This window comes from Tursiops truncatus, chromosome 7 (assembly GCF_011762595.2).
Source record: "Tursiops truncatus isolate mTurTru1 chromosome 7, mTurTru1.mat.Y, whole genome shotgun sequence".
Lineage (NCBI taxonomy): Eukaryota > Metazoa > Chordata > Mammalia > Artiodactyla > Delphinidae > Tursiops > Tursiops truncatus.
In genome coordinates this window covers 29674191-29693699 of record NC_047040.1, presented here as the reverse complement: position 1 = coordinate 29693699, position 19509 = coordinate 29674191, and the positions used below count along the sequence as shown (strand labels likewise).

Sequence of the window (19509 nt, the reverse complement as noted above, 5' to 3'; positions counted from 1 at the left end):
CGCTTCAACGGGCGGTTCCGGTAGTCTTTGCAAACCTTGGAGGTTGTGATTTAAGCAATGCCGATTTTATTAGTTGATTTGCAAACACAAAGAAAGCTCGGCGGATAATTTGTGGGCCGTTAATTAAGAGCCCTTGATTTTTACGTTGAGAAATCTTAACGTAATTTACTTTTAACCTGCGGCTGGGGGCATCGGAGAGAAACGCCTCCGTCTCTATATAAGGCATTTCCGGCCTCGTTGCGGGCCTTTTTTCCTGTTAGCGCTCGGCAGTGACTGTCTGCGCTCCTCTTTAACTCCGCTGCCTCCCAGTTCCCTGTCAGCCGTCGCCATGGGTTTTGGAGACCTGAAAAGCCCCGCCGGCCTCCAGGTGCTCAACGACTACTTGGCGGACAAGAGCTACATCGAAGGGTGAGCTGACGGGCCGGGGTCTGGGCAGGGCCGGGAGCAGTGGTGCCACGTGGCGCGGCCTCGGCTGCGGCTGGAGGAAAGGAAGCCCGACCCCAGGGCTCTCCCGCGGGAGGGGACTGCGAGGGGAGAAGGGTTAAAAATGTGCTTTGTTTCGGCTTACTTGACTCCACCAGGTGTTTCCGCGTCTTTGCTCAGTTAACAAATGTAAACCTGTAGGTCCACGTTAGCGATTGCAATTTCTGAGGTCTAAGTGGCAGTTGTGTCTCAGGGTAGCTCGGAGAACCAAATAAATGATCCCTGATTCTAAGGAATTTATTTTTTACAGAAAACTAAAGCTGCTTAGGTAGCCCGGTAACAAGAGGGCGAATTGCCACTAATTTGACGGTTGTAGCTAGCGTTTGTCGTTCGTTGGCTGGTGTTTGTGGTTTTTCTTTTAAAGGTGTGTGCAGTTACTTTTGCATCGTTGGCAGGTATGTTCCATCACAAGCAGATGTGGCAGTATTTGAAGCAGTCTCCGGCCCACCACCTGCCGACTTGTGTCATGCCCTACGTTGGTATAATCACATCAAATCTTACGAAAAGGAAAAGGCCAGGTAAAAGTATCTTTGTGTTTATCTGAAGAATAGAATGCTTTCTAAGCTTAAACTCAGGGTTTTCACGTGACAAGTTAGGGTTCAGGCTACTTTAGTTTTGTGGGGATATTGTAAGCTAAATTTCTCTGTGACTTTAGAAGGCCAAGAGGCTGAAATCCTCCGTTTTTTCATGTAGAACATGTAACAGGTAGAACATGACAATTTTGAAGAAAAAATCAGTCAATCTAAGAAAGAGAAAATTTTATTCAAGCCACATTGAGGATTATAACCTGTGAAAAGCCCATCAGAAACCTCTGAAAATTGTTCTGTGCATATAAGTGGTTTTTTTTTTAAAATTTATTTATTTACTTGTGGCTGTGTTGGGGTCTTTGTTGCAGTGCGCAGCCTTCTCATCGTCGTGGCTTCTCTTGTTGCGGAGCACAGGCTCTAGGCGCGTGGGCTCAGTAGTTGTGGCCTGTGTGGCTTCAGTAGTTGTGGCACATGGGCTTAGTTGCTCCGCGGCATGTGGGATCTTCCCAGACCAGGGCTCGAACCCGTGTCTCCTGCATTTACAGGCAGATTCTTAACCACTGCACCACCAGGGAAGTCTCCATCCATATAAGTTCTTGTTTTGTTTTTGTTTTGTTTTGAGTTTTTGTGTTGTGTTTTGTTTTTTTTAACATCTTTATTGGAGTATAATTGCTTTACAATGGTGTGTTAGTTTCTGCTGTATAACAAAGTGAATCAGCTATACATATACATATATCCCCATATCTCTTCCCTCTTGCGTCTCCCTCCCTCCCACCCCTCTAGGTGGACACAAAGCCCAGACCTGATTTCCCTGTGCTATGTGCTATGCGGCTGCTTCCCACTAGCTATCTGTTTTACATTTGGTAGTGTATACATGTCCATGCCACTCTCTCACTTCGCGTATAAGTTTTTGAGACAAGGTTGCGCATTAAATAACGTATTATTGACAGTTGATGCAATCCAGATCTACAGGTGCAAAGCGAGTAGTGGGTCATGGGTCATCATGGCCCAAGATTCAAGATTCAGAAGGAATGTTATCTCCTCAGGAGGGCTGGTTAATGCAGATGCACGATACACTGTATAGAGGAGGGAGGTGGTCCAAACAGGCAAAAAAATTTTTATGTTTAAATTTTTCTTGTCTTGCCACAAATTATGAATTTTAGTTCATCAACAACAGCAATTCAGCTTTTCCCCACACTGGCCTGCCAGTGTGCCTGACCCTGGCCTGGGGGACCCACCTCAGGGGTGAGGGGTGGCTCATTCTTTCAGTCCTTTGCCATTCTTCTGAAACTGCTAACAAGGATGGAAGTTTGGGCAGGTGGACTCCAGTTCACTAAGAATGGAACTGAGCGTACTTAATGAAATCTCAAACAGAAATACTCATTCTGAAAGTAAATCTTTGTGTTTATTGAATATAGTGTTTCACATGCTACTAATGTTTGTTGGGTGAGGAGCTAAACATTTACCTGGGAATGTTGAAGGGTAAATTCTTGGTACAAAAGGGGTCTATTGATAACTTGTAGTGAAAACAAGTTCTCATGTATTGTTTGAAAAGAGACATCATACCGACCTAATAGTAGCTAGCTGATTAAATTTTTTTCAAGCCTGCCAGGAGTGAAGAAAGCTTTGGGCAAGTATGGCCCTGCTAATGTGGAAGACACCACAGAAAGTGGAGCTACAGATAGTAAAGATGATGATGACATTGATCTCTTTGGATCTGATGATGAGGAGGTATGGCATAAGTTGACATTTGTGCGTATCATTGTGCTTAAGCACAGGCTCTGTAGCCAAAGTGCCTGGGTTTGAATCCTGGCTTCACTTTATTACCTGCCTTTTAAAAATTCTCACTGGCTACATGATGAATAAAATTAAATCGCCATCTTTCGGCTGAGCTCATGATGGATTTGCTTTTTTCTGATAAAGCTGGTCTGCTTTAAGCTGAGGACCCACCAGCCTTAAGCTGAGGAACAACCAGCTTTGTGAAGTATATTAAATTTTTTCTTTACAGGAAAGTGAAGAAGCCAAGAGGCTAAGAGAAGAACGCCTTGCACAGTATGAGTCAAAGAAAGCCAAAAGTAGGTCATTTTATAATTTGTGTTTAACTTAATTGTTTTCATAATAATTTGAATAATCTTTTTCAAAGACTGATCCCCAAAGTAATTTCCTTTCCTCCCCATTCATTGAATATGTCAGTATTTCAAAACCTTCTGTTGAAGTGGAGCTTCAAAACTTCCACAGCTACTGGTCTGCAGCTGTTTTTATGGTAGCAGTTGTGGCATTCCTCTGTGGGAAAGAAACTGTTACACAACTAAACACCTCTTTCTCAGCAAAATAGAAAGTGGGCATATGTGTGACGAACACAAGGTGTATTTTCTATAGTTTTATGTGGCTAAGGAGATGATCCATTTAGAAACAAATTAAGATTTGTTAAGTGTCTTGAAGTAGGGCAAAAATAATTATTTGAATAATGCTGTTCCTTGTACTCTTTTTTAGAACCAGCACTTGTTGCCAAGTCTTCCATCTTATTAGATGTGAAACCTTGGGATGATGAAACAGATATGGCAAAACTAGAGGAGTGCGTCAGAAGCATTCAAGCAGACGGCTTAGTCTGGGGCTCTTGTGAGTTTAGTCTTTGCCTTTTGACACTGGCATCTGGAGTTTGCATACAGTTTAAACCTTTGTCAATCAACAGGACTTATCTAACTAAGATTTTTCTTGATGCTCTTTTCAGCTAAACTAGTTCCGGTGGGGTATGGAATTAAAAAACTTCAAATACAGTGTGTAGTTGAAGACGATAAAGTTGGAACGGATATGCTGGAGGAGCAGATCACTGCTTTTGACGAGTATGTGCAGTCTATGGACGTGGCTGCGTTCAACAAGATCTAAAATCCATCGTGGATCAGTGCTCTTAAATAAAAGCTTGAAAGACACTCTTGGCTCTTGACTCCTAAATAAGAGGATGGTATTTATTTATATTCCTTCCATTTTGAAGGAAGAAATTTAATGGATAGATAATTCATAAATAATATAAATTTGGGTCCGCATTGTCGTTCGACGTTTAGCCCAAAGAAGGAGGGAACTACCTGGTGTAAATACTGTGACTATGCATAGATGTAGAGTAGACTTTATAAACAAATGAACAGAAGTGGACTCAGTACAACAACTTTACCCATTAGTGATGTCCTCAGTATGCGATGATACAACTTTTACTACAGTATTTCAAGTGTTTATATTTGCCTTGTTTTTTAAAAGAAATCGCGGAGGTAAACTTGACTGAAAATTTTGTAGTAAGAGGTTTTTTTGTTTGTTTGTTTTTTGACCACATCACGCGGCTTGCGGGACCTTAGTTTTCGGACCAGGGATTGAACCTGGGCCCAAGGCAGTGAAAGCAGCCAGTCCTAACCACTGGACCACCAGGGAACTCCCAAGAGTTTTGATTTTAGATAATTAGTCCCATATATAATGGTTCAAGACCTTGCCCTTTGCAAGGGGTTACAAAGTTCCTTAATATCTGAGCTGGCTTTCCTCGATGTGAATGTTGGGAGTACCTTAAAGAATCAAGAAATGAGTCAAAAACAGGGAAGTGCTCAGGTCAATACACAGCAAATAATGTCATTTGCCAGGTCATGAAACATTTGGAGATAAAGGAATTAAATGCCAGGACTAATTTATAGTTAGTAACCAGTGACTTTACAGTGGCTGACAAAGTAATTTGTTGTGACCTAGCATCTTCAAGTTAGGGGTTACTTGTGACTAAAAAAAAAAAATCACACGTTTACAAATCCCACCTAAAATTAATGTTATGAGTTGGCACATGCGGTTTACTAAAGGACGCCTAACCCAGGGGAGGGGAGGATTCCCAGAGTTTGTGGAGGCAGATGTTGCAAATTTAAGGGATGCCTCCTGTACTGTTCAGGGAGAAGTTGTGTTGAGCATGTGACTTTGAGTAGTAGTGTGTCCTGGGAGGGAGGCTACATGGGTGACTGATCCCTTGGGTGCAGTTCATAAGCCTGGCTTGGGTGTGGAGGTGGGACATCTTACCTGGGTTTGTAAGTCTGATTGAGCCTGTTGGGGTGTGGAGACTTCAGTACTACGGTGGTGCTGCAGGTGAGTGTACTCAGAGGATGGTGTTACTGTAGTCAGGTGAGACTCCAGTATTGGAAACCACTGCATCTTAACAGTTAAATTTGGGATGTATCGAATATTTGAGTATATATTTTTTACAGTAGTAGTGTTCACAAAAGTAGGGCTTGGGAATTGTAGACCTCTAAAAATCATTTTGTAGTCTCTGTAGGCCAAGGAAATTGAATGAGGTCCAGGTTTTCCTAGCTGAACCAGACGATGCTGTTTTCTTCCCTCCCAATCTGATTTTCTTTGTATGTGGCCAACCAACTTGAATGTGGGAAATTGTTTAAATTCTAAAGAAAATGTACGCAATCGGACATATATGTACTGATGAATAAAATCACCTTCAACATTTAGTCCAACAGACTCAGTCTAAAATCACTGGGGAAATTTTCAGGTTTTCAGTATCGTGAGAGCCAGCAGAGGGCAGCACTTCATTTTCTGGAGAACAGGAGAGCCCGGGGATTCTGGAAATGCTGTGGAAAAGTAGAGGTGTAGTAGTGAATAGCCAAAAATAATTCACAACCAGTGAGATGAGTAACAGCTTGATTGAGTACCAAATAGTTTGGCCAAAACATTAAGTATTAAAAATTATTAATGATTTGAGAGTCCGCCTGCCGATGCAGGGGACACGGGTTCGTGCCCCGGTCTGGGAAGATCCCACATGCCACAGAGTGGCTGGGCCCGTGAGCCATGGCCGATGAGCCTGCGCGTCCGGAGCCAGTGCTCCGCAACGGGAGAGGCCACAACAGTGAGAGGCCTGCGTACCGCAAAAAACAAAACAAAACAAAAAAAATTATTGATAAATGATTAAAAATGTGGTTAAAAAATTTAAATAGTCAACAAACCACAGCTGTCTTGTGAATCTTAAAATAATGAATGATGAAGCATGTGACTTTTAAGATCTTGACTCTATGGCCTTGAATAAAAAATGTTTAATGGTATCTTTTAATGTCATTTTAAAAGGTAGATAATACATTAACATCATTCAAAATTCTAGAGGTTATACAGTTACACCTCCCCTGTCCCCCAGGTCTCCCATTCACTTCCATAAAAGCAACCAATGTCACCAGTTTTTTAGGTCTTTCCAGAGCTAGTCTAAGCATCTATGTAGGCTAATTGTAGCATATGACACAAACTTCTGCATCTTAAGTTTTGTCCCTAGAAATAGACTTGGATATCTTGGAGATTATATCTTGGATATTTTGTATCGGTACATAAAAGATTTCCTCATATTTTAACAGTTACAGAATCCATTGTCTCATATCTTACTGAACCAGTCTAGTTATTGGATCCTTAGTTTGCTTTCAGTGTTTTGCTCTTACGAGCAGTGCTTACATATTCATGTGAGCCAGGATACTGAATGAACTGTTTTTGAACCAGTGGGTTCAGAAGGCACAGGTATACATAAAGAGATTTTTTTTTTTTAATTGTTTCTGGCTTTGGAATAAGAACCCACGTTTTTTTGCATGCTCCATAAGTGATTACATGACCCTGAAACCTTGTTTCTTTTTCACATTCAGCCATAGCTAGTACAAGGACTGGGCACAGTGTGGGAATTCAAAACTGATTCATTTAATGTCACTATGTTAGATGCTATAAAAATACAAAAGGATTAAGAAACCATAAGGGAGGTGGTTCAAACATACTTAAAACTGTTAAGAATAAAAGTAATTTTGTGATTAAACAAGTACAGTCATTCCTCAGTATCTGAGGGGGGATTGGTTCCAGGAACCACCCCCCAACCCTCAGGTACCAAAATCCTCAGATGCTCAAGTTCCTTATATAAAATGGTGTAGTATCTGCATATAACCTTAACCTGCTAACACCCTCCTCATTAAATCATCTCTAGACTACTCATAATATCTAGTACAATGTAAATGCTATGTAAGTAGTTGCCAGCAGGCGACAAATTCAAGTTTTGTTGTTTTGCAACTTCCTGGACTTTTTTCAGATATTTTTGATTCGTGATTGGTTGAATCTGTGGGTGTAGAACCTGCAGATAAGGAGGGCTGACAATAATCCAAAAGTCCAGAGGGTCAGGGAAGGCTAGAATTAAATAAAAGTTTTTTTAGAGGAGTTAGGACTTGAGCTGGAGAGACCTTAGTAATCCGTTTAAAAAAAAAAAAAAAATCCAGGATGCTGTGAAAGGCAGAATGATAAAGGCAAGAATGAGAACAGAGGTTTGGGAGGCAATTAGACCAGTTTGGCTGGATTTTGCAGCGTCAGTTTGGGATTAGATAGGGCCAGGTTTTAGAGGCATCTGAATTATAGGCTGGCTCATTCTGTGAGCGCAATGGGAAGCCTGGTTTCCAAGCCAGAGAATGACAAAAGCAGAGCAGAGGTGGAGGTGGGAATGGGTGGGAGGGGTGGAGGGTGGTGAAATAGATGAGAGGAATTAAGAGGGACAAACTTCCGATTATACAATAAGTCACGGGGATATGATGTACAGCATAGGGAATATAGTCAGTAAAATTGTAATAACTTTGTATGGTGACAAGTGATTACCAGACTTCCTGTAGTGATCAATTTTAATGTTTATAGATGTCAAGCCACTATGTTGTACGCCTGAAACTAATATAATATTGAATGTCAACTGTATTTCAGTAAAAAAAAAAAAGGCAGAGCTCCAATCTGGAGATGATGTGGATAGAATCAGGGAAATAAGAGGACTGTTTTAATAAACAGAAAGGGCTAAATTATGGCATATGTGAAACATTTTATAAATTTAATATATTTACTTTAGAAAGTAATGGAGATTATAGCAGCATTGAAAAATGCTTGATTTTTCATTGACTGTAACTATGAAAAGATAAACTTATGGACAAAGACACAGATACCAAAAGAGTTGCATTAGTGTTGGGGGATGTATGTGTCATTTTTTCCCAAACAAATACATTTGGCAATGGCAGTCATGTGTCCTTAGAACAAAAAAGGAAAAAAAAATGCATGCCTCACATACATTGTCTAATATGAACCCCATTATAAGCCTGTGAGATAAAGGCAAACACTGTTATCAGCACTTACAGGTGAGGAGACAACTCTGAAAGATGATTCCCCAGTTATCCACCTAGTAAGTGAGAGAGGAGGGACTCAAAACCAGGTCTTCATGGGCCAGATAATGTATTGGCAATAATGGGGAAAGTTCTTCATCCCTGCTTTTAGAAATTTGATTCTGTTTCACGTAACCCTTTCTTCATACCCTCAATTAGGAAAAGTAAGAACGTTAAAATCACATAAGTGTAAACCTAAAATGAAAATTGAGGCAGTTAAACAGATATTCTCTCAATACATGCCCTGTATAGATGATATTAGTTGCATTTAGAAAATGTCCCAAATGGAAGTCTGTCATTTGGAATGTTATTGGCCTGAATAGCTTTTAGTAAAGTAAAAATCAAAGGAAACTGTCCGTAGACTTCTAAGTATGCATCACCTAAAGAACTACTGCTCAGGAGGCCACAACAGTGAGAGGCCCGCGTAGTGCGGAAAAAAAAAAAAAAAAAGAACTACTGCTCATATGTGAGAATATTAAAGAACTATGAATTACTATTCAAGCCTGATTCCAACCTGGGAATCTTCTATCCTCACTTTGTCCCTATAAAATGGGACTAGTCTCTCTTTTCTGAACGTAGCCTGTTTTCCAGCCTCTGAACATTTGCTCTTCCTATGCCACCTACCTGAAATAGCCTTTTTTCACCTGCACTTGTTAAAATTATAGTCATTCTTCAAGATGCACTTAAATTACCTCTTTCAAGAAGTCTTTCAGTCTACTTTTTCCTGCCCCTTGCAGCCTCTCAGCCCATATCCTTTTATAGTATTTATAAACTGTGTAAATTAAAAAAAATTTAGAAAACATTTAATTAATTTATTTATTTGGCCACACCTCGCGGCTTGTGGGATCTTAGTTCCCTGACCAGGCATTGAACCCAGGCCCCAGGCAGTGAGAGCACGGAGGCTTAACCACTGGACCACCAGGGAATTCCCAATAAGCTTTATGAATTTTTTAATAAAATGTATAAATTTTGAAGTTCTTTGTGTAAGTTCCCTTATTCTTCCTATGAGATTTTTACATTCATTCAAGAGGAAGAAGGGATCTAACATTTACTAGGTAATTACTATGTCAGAAGGTGCCAAGAGTTTCACTGAATATGTATAATACCAGGTAATATTATATTAATAATAGGTATTTATAGGGCTAAGCACCACTTTTAGTGCTTTACCTGTGTCAATTCATTTAATTTTCATAATAACCCTATGTGGCAGTTACTACTATTGTGATCCCATTTTGCAGATGGGGGAAACTGAGGTCTAGAAATTTGGATTAATTTAGCCAAGGTCATAGAGCTAGGATATATTGGAGCCATAATGCAAAGCCAGATATCCTGCCTCTGGAGTCCCTGAAACTTGCCCACTGTTTCGAAGAGCTTCCTTCCATCGAGAGGGAGCCAGGTCTGTCTTGTTGGGTTTATGCCCCAGTCCCTGGGAGCCCTGAGATTCTTTATTCTCCTGCCAACTAGGCATTGAGCTTCCTTGCTTCCTCCTCAAATTGCCCCAGTGCCCTCCTCTCCTCCAGCCCCTCTGTCCTTTCGGTCACTCATCCTGCCCATTAGGGGTCATTAGACCCCTGGAGAGCCCCACTATCCAGATTCCAGCTGCCAGGGGAGGAAGCTGGCTGGGGAGTCTCCAATGCTGGGGTCCAAGCTTGGGTCCTATGCTACACTTTAGATCTTCCCTCAAGCTGAGAATAAAAAATTAACTCCTGTTTCTGCTGGAAAGTTCCTGCCCTGGTTGCTACTTTCTACTAGTAGATTCCTGTAAGTCACAGCCCCACTCTCAGCTATTTAAAAAGCCACTAAAACTGGAGTTCTTAGCCTAGGGTACAAGGATCCCCTGAAATTTTATTTAAAAGCATTTTTCTGGGGAAAGGACCCATAACTTTCAATCGATTTTCAAATGAATTCAGAGTATTTATTAATTCTGACTTTTCAAGTTATTTATTATTTATTTATTGGCCATGCTGCGAGCCTTGCTGCATCTTAGTTCCCCGACCAGGGATCGAACCCAGGCCCCTGGCACGGAAAGCTCGGAGTCCTAGCCACTGGACCACCAGGGAATTCCCTCAAGTTTTCTTTTTCTATTCTAGAGCCAATGATACTTTTCAGGATCTCAAATATTTTCATAGGCCTCTGGAAAGCTCACAGGCCCTAGATACTGTGCCTGTAGCCCGTAGCGTGGGAAAAACGAACAGCTCCGCCCGGGTTCCTAACTCACAAAGCTTAGGAAGCACCGCCCTGAAATGTAACTTCCCGACCACCACCAGCTCTGTAAGTACTCTTGCCCCTGGTTGCTTAATCCCCTTCCTTCCTGCTCCTCAGCCTTCCTCTTTCTCCCCCAGCCTTCAGAGTCAGTGTCTCCCTTTGCCCAAACTAGGGATGAACCTACAGAATTCTCTTTTCTTTCTTGGATCCTCCAGCTTTTCTCCTGATCCTGAGAGCCTGTCCATTGAGGGTTGAGGGGGACACCAGAGTGGAATATCGCAAGCCCTGGTGGTGCAGGGGCGGGGTTCAAGGGTGCACAAAGGGCTGGAAACTCACAATGAGCCTTTCTCTCCTTGTCTTCCCTTAACCCATACTGAGTATGGCAGAAGCCAGGAATCTTGGGAACGACAGAAATTTGGGATAGGCTGAGCTATGCCACACATTTTTTTTCTTGGAATGATTTCCAAACCAGATCTGATTGTTGCATGGGGCTAACAGTAAAGAACAGAGCCAATAAATGATCTGATCTTAGCATTTTTAAAAACTATGAGATGAAATAAAAAAGGATACCGATTCAAGGAATAACATAGCTCCCCTCACAACTTTCAAAATAAAACCGAGAAATTATAGAAAATTAAATGTTTTTAAAATTGCAGTAAATAGCAGAGTTTGTATTCATAAAAGACAGGGTACAAACAGAGACGTGAAAAAGGAGCAGGATCTTTAGGAAACCCCAACTGCAAGGACATAGATTTCCAGTGTTTCTTGACCTGCACACTGGAGGCCATCTCTTTCCTCTGAACAGTCTACATTTGTCTTGGCTCTCTTATGGCACTTACTACTGTCTACCTTGTTTTAGGATTGTTTTTATGCAAGTTTAATCTCACCCCCTGTAAGTACCTTATGCATCTTGGCATCCCTCACAGTATCTGTCTACCATGGTTCTGTATAACTCTTATTCATCTATTTGCTAAAGGCATAAATGAATAGAAGTCAAAATACTATTAGTCTTAAGTGCAAAAGATTTGCACCATGAAGAGGTCACTGACTTAAAGGTATACTTTATTGGTCTTATAAATATAGGAATAGAAGGTAGAAATATATCAATACGTCATACATACTTTATTTTCCTGAAATCATTCTGATATTGAGCTGGCCTATCTACTATCTGGATGTCAGTGTTTCATGTTTATAGCAATCTTATACTTATTTGCGTATATACATACTCAGAATTTTCCAAAAACATTAATTTTTTTTTTTTTGGCGGTACGCGGGCCTCTCACTGTTGTGGCCTCTCCTGTTGCGGAGCACAGGCTCCGGAGGCGCAGGCTCAGCGGCCATGGCTCATGGGCCCAGCCGCTTCGCGGCATGTGGGATCCTCCCAGACCAGGGCCGAGCCCATGTCCCCTGCAACGGCAGGCGGACTCTCAACCACTGCGCCACCAGGGAAGCCCAACATTAATGTTTATAATGATATCATGGGGAATTAAAGATGGGCATATATCCCCATTGAGAGGTAGGGTATATGTCCCCTCCCTTTGAATCTGAACTGGCCAGTGACTGCTTTGGTCAGTAGAGTACAGTGGAAGTGATACTGTGCCAGTGTCTGGCATAGCCTTTAAGAGGAGTAGAAATTTCTACCCTGGTCTCTAGAGCCCTACACTGCCATATAAGTCCGGCTAACCCTGAGGTGCTATGCTGGAATACCCGTGTGAAGAAAGGAGAGGAGAAGAAGGGAGGAGGGAAGGGGAGGAGAGAGAGGGGAAGGAGAAGGAAGGGAAGGGGATGGGGAGAAGGGAGGAGAGCCGCTCAGCCAGTCCCCAGCTGTTCTAAACCTCAGGCAGCTGGGTCATCCTGGTCCAGCTGAGGCTCCGGATATTGCGAAGCAGAGAGGCAAACCTCCCTTCTGTGCCTTGTTTAAATTGCTGATCCTCAGACTTGTGAGATATAATAATAATAATAAATTGCTATTTTAAGCGACTAGATTTTGGGACAGTTTTAACCTACTCTAACCAACTATTACTTTAATTCATAAATGCAAATACAGATTACATGAAATAAAGAAATTAAGTACATATGTTGTATTTTAAGACTAGGTCTAATAGGTTACTTGTGCAAAATTAAAGTGAGCTTAAGCACACATATTTTTATATTTTTGAAATTAGTCATATATTTAATATTAAGATTTAGAACTTTTAAAAAGTCATTAAAATTGAAAAAATAGTGTTAATCCACTACAGTATAATTAGCAAGAATAACACAGATAATTTAAGTTGTTGGAAAAAAATGAAGATCCTTCTTATGTTTTATATCAGTAGAAAAATATGATGCCAATAAAATGACCAAAAACAATAAAAAGATACAGTCAGCTCTATGTCTTGGACCCAAACAATCCGAAAGCATCTGTCAGGGGACCCACACAAAAGCCATATGATCTGTGCAAGAGTAAGAATTCACTGGGCTGTTTCCAGGAGACACGGATTCTTGGTTTCAGAGTTCCTGAGCTGTTCACTTACTGTGCCAGAACAGCTCACTTCCCACAGCGTATATTTTAGTATCTCAGCAACTGAGGCCCGAAAGCGTGCTTGGAACTTCTTACTAATTAAGACATAAAGAATGGGGTTCAAGCAACTATTGAGGAATGCCAAGCCAGTGGAGAGGGGGATTCCGGCCTGCAGCACCTGGTGGAAATAGCTATTGTGGTGGATCGTGAGCTCCCAAATGCTAAACAGGTGATACGGAGTCCAGCAAATCAAAAAGGCAGTGACCACAGCCAGGATGGTCCAGAAGTGCTTACTGGAGATCAGGATGCTTCGCTTCTTCACCTTGAAGATGAGGCACAAGTAGCAAATGCTCATTGTTAGAAGAGGGAAGAGGTACCCAACAATAACTTTTACCCAGGTCAGAATATGATGCCTCATCAACGTGAGGTCAGGATCATGCTCGTGGAAGTTGTTATAGCAAAGAGTGTGGTTATTGAACTCCAGAGTGTCCCGGAAAAACAGGGCGGGACCACCCATTAGTGAAGCCAAAAGCCAAACAACTATAATAACAATCAGAGAGTTCCTTAGGGTCCGGTACCGATGAGATAAGACAGGGTGGATCAAGTAGATATAGCGGTCCAGGCTTATCACCGTCAGGAAGAAAACACTGGCAAACATGTTCAACTGGGCAATGAAGGAATTGGCCTTGCACAACCAGATGCCAAAGGGCCAGTGGAAATTCATGGCCACATAGGAGATGTACAGGGGCAAGAAGAGAAGAAAAATGAAATCTGCGATGGCTAGATTGAGGAACCAGAGAGTGGTGACTGTCTTCTTCCACTTGAATCCCGTAAACCAAATGACAAGGGCATTTCCTGGAATGCCCAGAACAAATGCCAAACAGTATAACACGAGGGAGACCCAGTGAACGACTCCTAGGTGTGCTTTCTCCTCCAAATCAGTCTCTGGGGAGTAATATTCCAGGGCATAGGAGTAGTTCTCAAAGTCTTCAAATAATGTTTCCTCTAGATCTTCCATGACCTTGCTAAATGCAGAATGAAGAAATCTATGGAAGCAAATTTAAAAAGAAAGAAAACAATTTTTAAAAGAACAAATGTTTAGTGAATGATACAGAACATAAGGATAAAAATATTTTATCTTAATAGACACTAATAACAATTTAGGACCAAAAGGGGGACGTAACCACAGAAGTAGAGATTTTTTAAATGAGAGGAAGCTATGAAAAAAATACTTATTTGAAATATTTGGCAAAATGTTTCCTAGAAAAAAATGTACTCTTCCAAAATGGACACAAGCAGAAACAAAACCTGAATAGACTTACAACCATTAAAGAAATATCATATGTTAAAAAAATGTTTTTCATCTTATGAACTAGAAATAGTATATTTCTGTTGGACACTCCAGGTGTCCAAGTCTCAGTGGACCTAAGTGTTGCTATAATTATTCTCAAAGCTGTGAGAGTTTATTTTTGTAAAGTATTCAGTAAATGCTAAATTAAAATGATTGACTCTATAGGTACAATTCCTGTGTTCATAATGCTTGTAGGGCTGACTAGAGAGAATCTAACATTCAACAAATATTTATTAAGTTCTTACCAGGCATTATTATTTTATGGAAGATGCAAAAGAAAACAGATGAATACTTATGTGGTGATGACTTCAAAATCCTTATTTGTACCCTGACTTCTTAAGATCTAGACAGAGTTCCAATTGCTTCTTTGGCTCACCCACCTGGATGTCACGGGCAAGCACTGGAGATTTTGACCCACTGTTTTGCACCCATGGATGTTTTGATTCTAGGTTTATAAATTCAAATATGTTCACCAGAATTATATCAATATGGAAGGCTTTTCAACTACAAGATATATTTTGGAATGAACTTGACTATGACCACTTAATTTCTATATTAATTTCTTATAGAGTGCAGTTAAGCTTTATTTAAATTTTTTATTTTCCTGAAATTACTTTGTTTTGAATTAATTCAAAGTAATTCTTTTCTACATTACAACAAAGATTTGATTTATTAATCAGTTTTATTTTTTGAGGTATGCGGGCCTCTCACTGTTGTGGCCTCTCCCGTTGCGGAGCACAGGCTCCGGACGCGCAGGCTCAGCGGTCATGGCTCACGGGCCCAGCCGCTCCGCGGCATGTGGGATCTTCCCGGACCGGGGCATAAACCCGTGTCCCCTACATCGGCAGGCGGACTCTCAACCACTGCGCCACCAGGGAACCCCTTTATTTTTTTAACATCTTTATTGGAGTATAATTGCTTTACAATGGTGTGTTAGTTTCTGCTGTATAACAAAGTGAATCAGCTATACATATACATATATCCCCATATCTTCTCCCTCTTGCATCTCCCTCCCACACTCCCTATCTCACCCCTATTTTGTTTATTTTTATCCATACCAAATGTTATCTATTATAATTTTATGCAAAGTAAGTTTTCTTTTGTGGCCTTTTTTTTTTTTTTTTCCCCTGCTATCCAGTCCAGTTTCCTGCATTAAGAAGACTTGAATGTCAATTTTTCAACCAAATTGTTTACTGGGTGTAAATATAGCTTCATCAATTTATTTTGTGTTATTTCTATCTGTAGTATTCAAAATCAAGTAGAAAAAAGACTAATAGTTATATTCATTTCATGGAGCTCTAATCATTAATGGGGCAAATATGTAAGATTTGAGATTATAGTAGGGTTAGAACAAAGAGGTCAAAACATCTTGCGTTGCTCACAGCCAGCTCAGACTCAATTTGACTAACACTAAATTCATCATCCTACCTAAAATCATTTGAGGAATCTAGCAGGGCATAGTTAAAAACAAAAGCACTTCATTAGCATTCTCCCAACCCCAGACCCAGCTAACTTCTCTTTATCTTTCAACATTCAGCTCAAATGCCACCTTTTCTTGGAAACATTTTCTGACATTACCTTCCCCCATATAATTATAATACATAATAACAACTATTATTACACACAATAGTCAATGCTATTGGGAATTTACTAGATGCCAGGCATGTATGATCTAATTTGACCCTTGAAAGAATCATATAAAGTGGACAAGTACTATTGTTATTTCCATCTCCAAGAAAAAATACTGAAGCTTCAAGAGGCTTAGTGACTTTCCCAGTTTCACGCAACCTATAATTGGAGAGTCAAGATTAAATTCAAATCTGTTGAAGCCAGATCCTGGGCTCTTAACCACTACGACATTCCCCTCTTCTGCCATACTTCTCTTATTGTACTTAATACACTATACTGTCACTGATTTCTCTTTGATTCCTGCCCTACCAAACTGTGAACTCCTTGAGAATGACTGTCATCTCTGTAACCCACAGTGCCTAGTACAGGTCTTAACATCTCACAGGTGCTCAACATGTGCTCAGTAAATAACTGGCTCCGCTAGAAAGCCTGTTCAGAACCAAATGTAATTTTAAAGCCTCAGGTGAGAGTTTGTGAGTTCACCCCTAAGTCACTCTCATTGCCAGAATCTCTCTGGCCTTGACCCACAGTTCTATCCTCAAGATCTAGACTTGTTCCATGTCACTGAGTCCTTTCCTTCATGTGTCCAAGACTGGCTTCTTTCCCGCTACCCTTTCCTTTCAGGTCTGGGACCTTACTCTGCCCTCTTCACTCCTTCTGGTAGCTGAACCCCCTCCATGTCAAATCCTTTCCAGCCTAATCTCCAACTCCCTGTCTTGGTTTTCTGCCTGTATACTAAGACACCCTTACCTTCCTGGTGCCTATGACCTATTCTTTTAGACTATGAGCAATTCTGAGGTCAAATGGCCCTAAATCACCTTACAAAACCCTAAGCGGTGAGTAGATGGAACTTGATTCCCCAAATATAGAAAAGCCAGTGGAGGACTTCTAATTACACAAAACCACTATCCTCAGCAAGTCAGGAGCTTACAAAGTCATTGCTGACTGTGCTGAGCCGGAATGGTCGCAGGGCCTGCTGAAGGATTCCAACCGCCCCTCATCCCGTTTCTCTTGGGGCAGGGGGAGGTACCTTGACGATGAGTGATTTTTCTGAACAGAATCCCTTCAAACAGAAACCCTTGTTCCAGAGAAATTCCTAATCTTCCAGAAAGCAGATGAGTAGGTTAGATGCAATGAACAGTTCAGGCTGGAGAAAGATCTTCAAGAGGAGCTGAATACTGTGTGGAGAAAAGGGAACCCTCCTGCACTGTTGGTGGGAATGTAAATTGATGCAGCCACTATGAAGAACAGTAAGGAGGTTCCTTAAAAAACTAAAAAGAGAACTACCATATGACACAGCAATCCCACTACTGGGCATATACCCAGAGAAAACCACAGTTCAAAAAGACACATGCACCCCAATGTTCACTGCAGCACTATTTACAATAGCCAGGTCATGGAAGCAACCTAAATGCCCATCGACAGAAGAATGGATAAAGAAGATGTGGTACATATATACAATGGAATATTACTCAGCCATAAAAGGAACGAAGTTGGGTCATTTGTAGAGACATGGATGGACTTAGAGACTGTCATACAGAGTGAAGTAAGTTAGAAAGAGAAAAACAAATATCGTGTATTAATACATATATGTGGAATCTAGAAAAATAGTATAGATGAACTGGTTTGCAGAGCAGAAATAGAGACACGGAAGTAGAGAACAAACATATGGACACCAAGGGGGAAAGCAGCGGGTGGTGGGGGTGGGGGTGGGATGAATTGGGAGATTGGGATTGACATGTATACACTGATGTGTATAAAATGGATAACTAATGAGAACCTGCTGTATAAAAAAAATAAAAGAAAATTCAAAAAAAAAAGAAAAAAATTGCAATAAATGCAGCTTTTTACAGCATTATACAAAAAAAATAAAAAGAGGAGCTGAATACTGCCCAGCTGAATCCTTCACAACAAATATAAGCTAGGAATTCCCCTCGGACTTGAGTAGATGTTTTTGTGTGCTGGTGATGGTGAGAGGGAGGGGTGGGATGGAGAAGTAAGACAGAATTCAGCAACTATCCTACCAAGTCCTTGGCTAGAGACAGTTAACCCTTGAGGGCATATTCTTGCTTAATTATTGTACCTTGTTTGTATATTGCTTTATAGTTTATAGGCACCTCCAGATAGAATTTCCAAACCTTACTTAGACCTACCCAAATATCTAGAGCCTAACTAACTGTATTAGTTTCCCAGGGCTACCGTAACAAAATACTCTAAACTGGATAGCTTAAAATAACAAAGTTATTGTTTCAAAGTCTGGAGAAAACTGAAATCAAGGTGTAGGCAGGGTTGTTTCCTTCTGAGGGCTATCAGTGAGAATTTGTTCCATGCTTCTTGTCTAGATTCCAGTGGTTTGTTGGCAAACTTTGGCAGTTCTTGGCTTGTACATGCAACAAGATGTTTTGACCTCGTCGTTCTATGCCAGAGTCTCGGGCCTTCCCCTACCCTCTTTCTCTTCTTCTCATTGGCTGAATGAGGATGCAGTGATGAGCCATCATGTACCAGGTGGATAAGGAAAACATGATTGTTCACAAGGTAGAAGCTTGGGTCCCTGGATGACCTCATGGAGCAGAGCTGCCCTACTTCTCTGAACCACCTCCTTCTGGATTACTAAGTGAGAAAATATTTCCCCCACTATTCTTTTAAAGCAGCTGAACCTGTATCCTAACTCATAGCTTCTCTAGGCCTTGACTTTAAGCACTGTGGTGGAGACTTGTCAGTGCTCACCTCCTCTGAAAGATGTTATAAGAAACCCTTGAGGTGGGAACTGTTCCTAACAATTGTCATGGCTTCCGGAAGAAAGAGAGGGGAGCTTCCCTTAGGGAGAGCACAAAGAGGAAAAAGCTGACTTTGTAAGGAGGATCTCTTTTACCCCAGCAATGGTCAGGGAGCCATTTAACGAACATCCTTTTTAGCCATCAAAAGAGAATGTGAGAGAGTTTTTGCAATTGATTCAATTGATTACAGTGAGCTGGTAAGACTCCTGCTTTGTAAGGAAATGAGGGGCAGATCTAGAGTTGTAATAGACCTATGTTATTTGGGCAGAGTTAAACAACCTCTGCCCTTTATTTCATAATTTAAATGTCCCAAGGGCAGGGAACTTTAATGGATGCAACAGTCCAAGTTGGGGAGACAATGGGATTTGGGTAAACCAAAGAGCAGTGGACTTGCTTTCAGTGGAGAGCAGCTACTCAGTTCCAGCCAACGGCTTCCACGTGGGAAATGAGGGCTTAGTGTTGCCAGAGGTTTTGACAAATGGCTGAATATCTATATTTTTAATGTGAAAAGTTTCCAACTCCTAAACTACTGTTTTAAAATGAAATAGTTGTGGGCTGTATTCAGCCCAGCTATAAATTTGTGACCTCTGGGGAAGGCAAACTCTTTGAAGACTCTGAGCTTTTCAAAAGCATAGGAGGAGGCTATACATTAAATAAGACAGGAACAAAAGGACAAACGTATGCTTGTTCTTGTATGCATAACTATTCAGGTTCATAGACACAAAAAGTAGAATGGTTGTTGCTAGGGACTAGGGGAAGACTGGAAATGGGGCTTTATTGTTTAATGGGTACAGAGTTTCAGTTGGAGAAAGTGAAAAAGTTCTGGAGATGATAATGGTAATGGTTGTACAACGAT

General features: G+C 41.0%; 2 protein-coding genes and 2 non-coding genes across 10 annotated transcripts in view; 3 read left to right on the top strand and 1 right to left on the bottom strand.

Annotated features, from left to right (window-relative positions):
• The first annotated feature begins 57 nt into the window (after nt 1-57).
• On the top strand, nt 58-3940 carry EEF1B2 (eukaryotic translation elongation factor 1 beta 2). The gene is made up of 6 exons (XM_004319673.3): nt 58-408; nt 879-1001; nt 2615-2741; nt 3019-3085; nt 3504-3629; nt 3742-3940. The coding sequence occupies exons 1-6, from the start codon at nt 329-331 to the stop codon at nt 3894-3896; spliced, it is 678 nt and encodes a 225-aa protein (XP_004319721.1). The 5' UTR covers nt 58-328; the 3' UTR covers nt 3897-3940.
• Nucleotides 2858-2936, top strand: LOC117313065 (small nucleolar RNA SNORD51). The gene has a single exon (XR_004527528.1). It is a non-coding gene; the product is annotated as a small nucleolar RNA SNORD51 (small nucleolar RNA).
• On the top strand, nt 3241-3373 carry LOC117313067 (small nucleolar RNA SNORA41). The gene has a single exon (XR_004527530.1). It is a non-coding gene; the product is annotated as a small nucleolar RNA SNORA41 (small nucleolar RNA).
• A 7494-nt stretch (nt 3941-11434) lies between the features above and the next one.
• Nucleotides 11435-19509, bottom strand: part of CMKLR2 (chemerin chemokine-like receptor 2) — an 82533-nt gene continuing 74458 nt past the window's right edge. For 6 of the 7 annotated variants that reach the window (XM_073807360.1, XM_073807363.1, XM_073807361.1 and 3 more), the window contains one exon: nt 11435-13942. In XM_073807360.1, the coding sequence (XP_073663461.1) occupies nt 12847-13914 (1068 nt within the window). In that variant the 5' untranslated portion in view covers nt 13915-13942 and the 3' untranslated portion in view covers nt 11435-12846. Of the gene's footprint in view, nt 13943-16906; nt 17171-19509 lie in introns of those variants that run through there. The other variant, XM_004319674.4, reaches the window with a different exon arrangement.

Coding starts and splice junctions, on each gene's coding strand:
- EEF1B2 (XM_004319673.3), top strand. CDS start 329: ATGGGTTTTGGAGACCTGAAAAGCCCCGCCGGCCTCCAGGTGCTCAAC. Junction 409..878: donor GACAAGAGCTACATCGAAGG/GTGAGCTGACGG, acceptor CATCGTTGGCAG/GTATGTTCCATCACAAGCAG. Junction 2,742..3,018: donor TTGGATCTGATGATGAGGAG/GTATGGCATAAG, acceptor TTTTCTTTACAG/GAAAGTGAAGAAGCCAAGAG.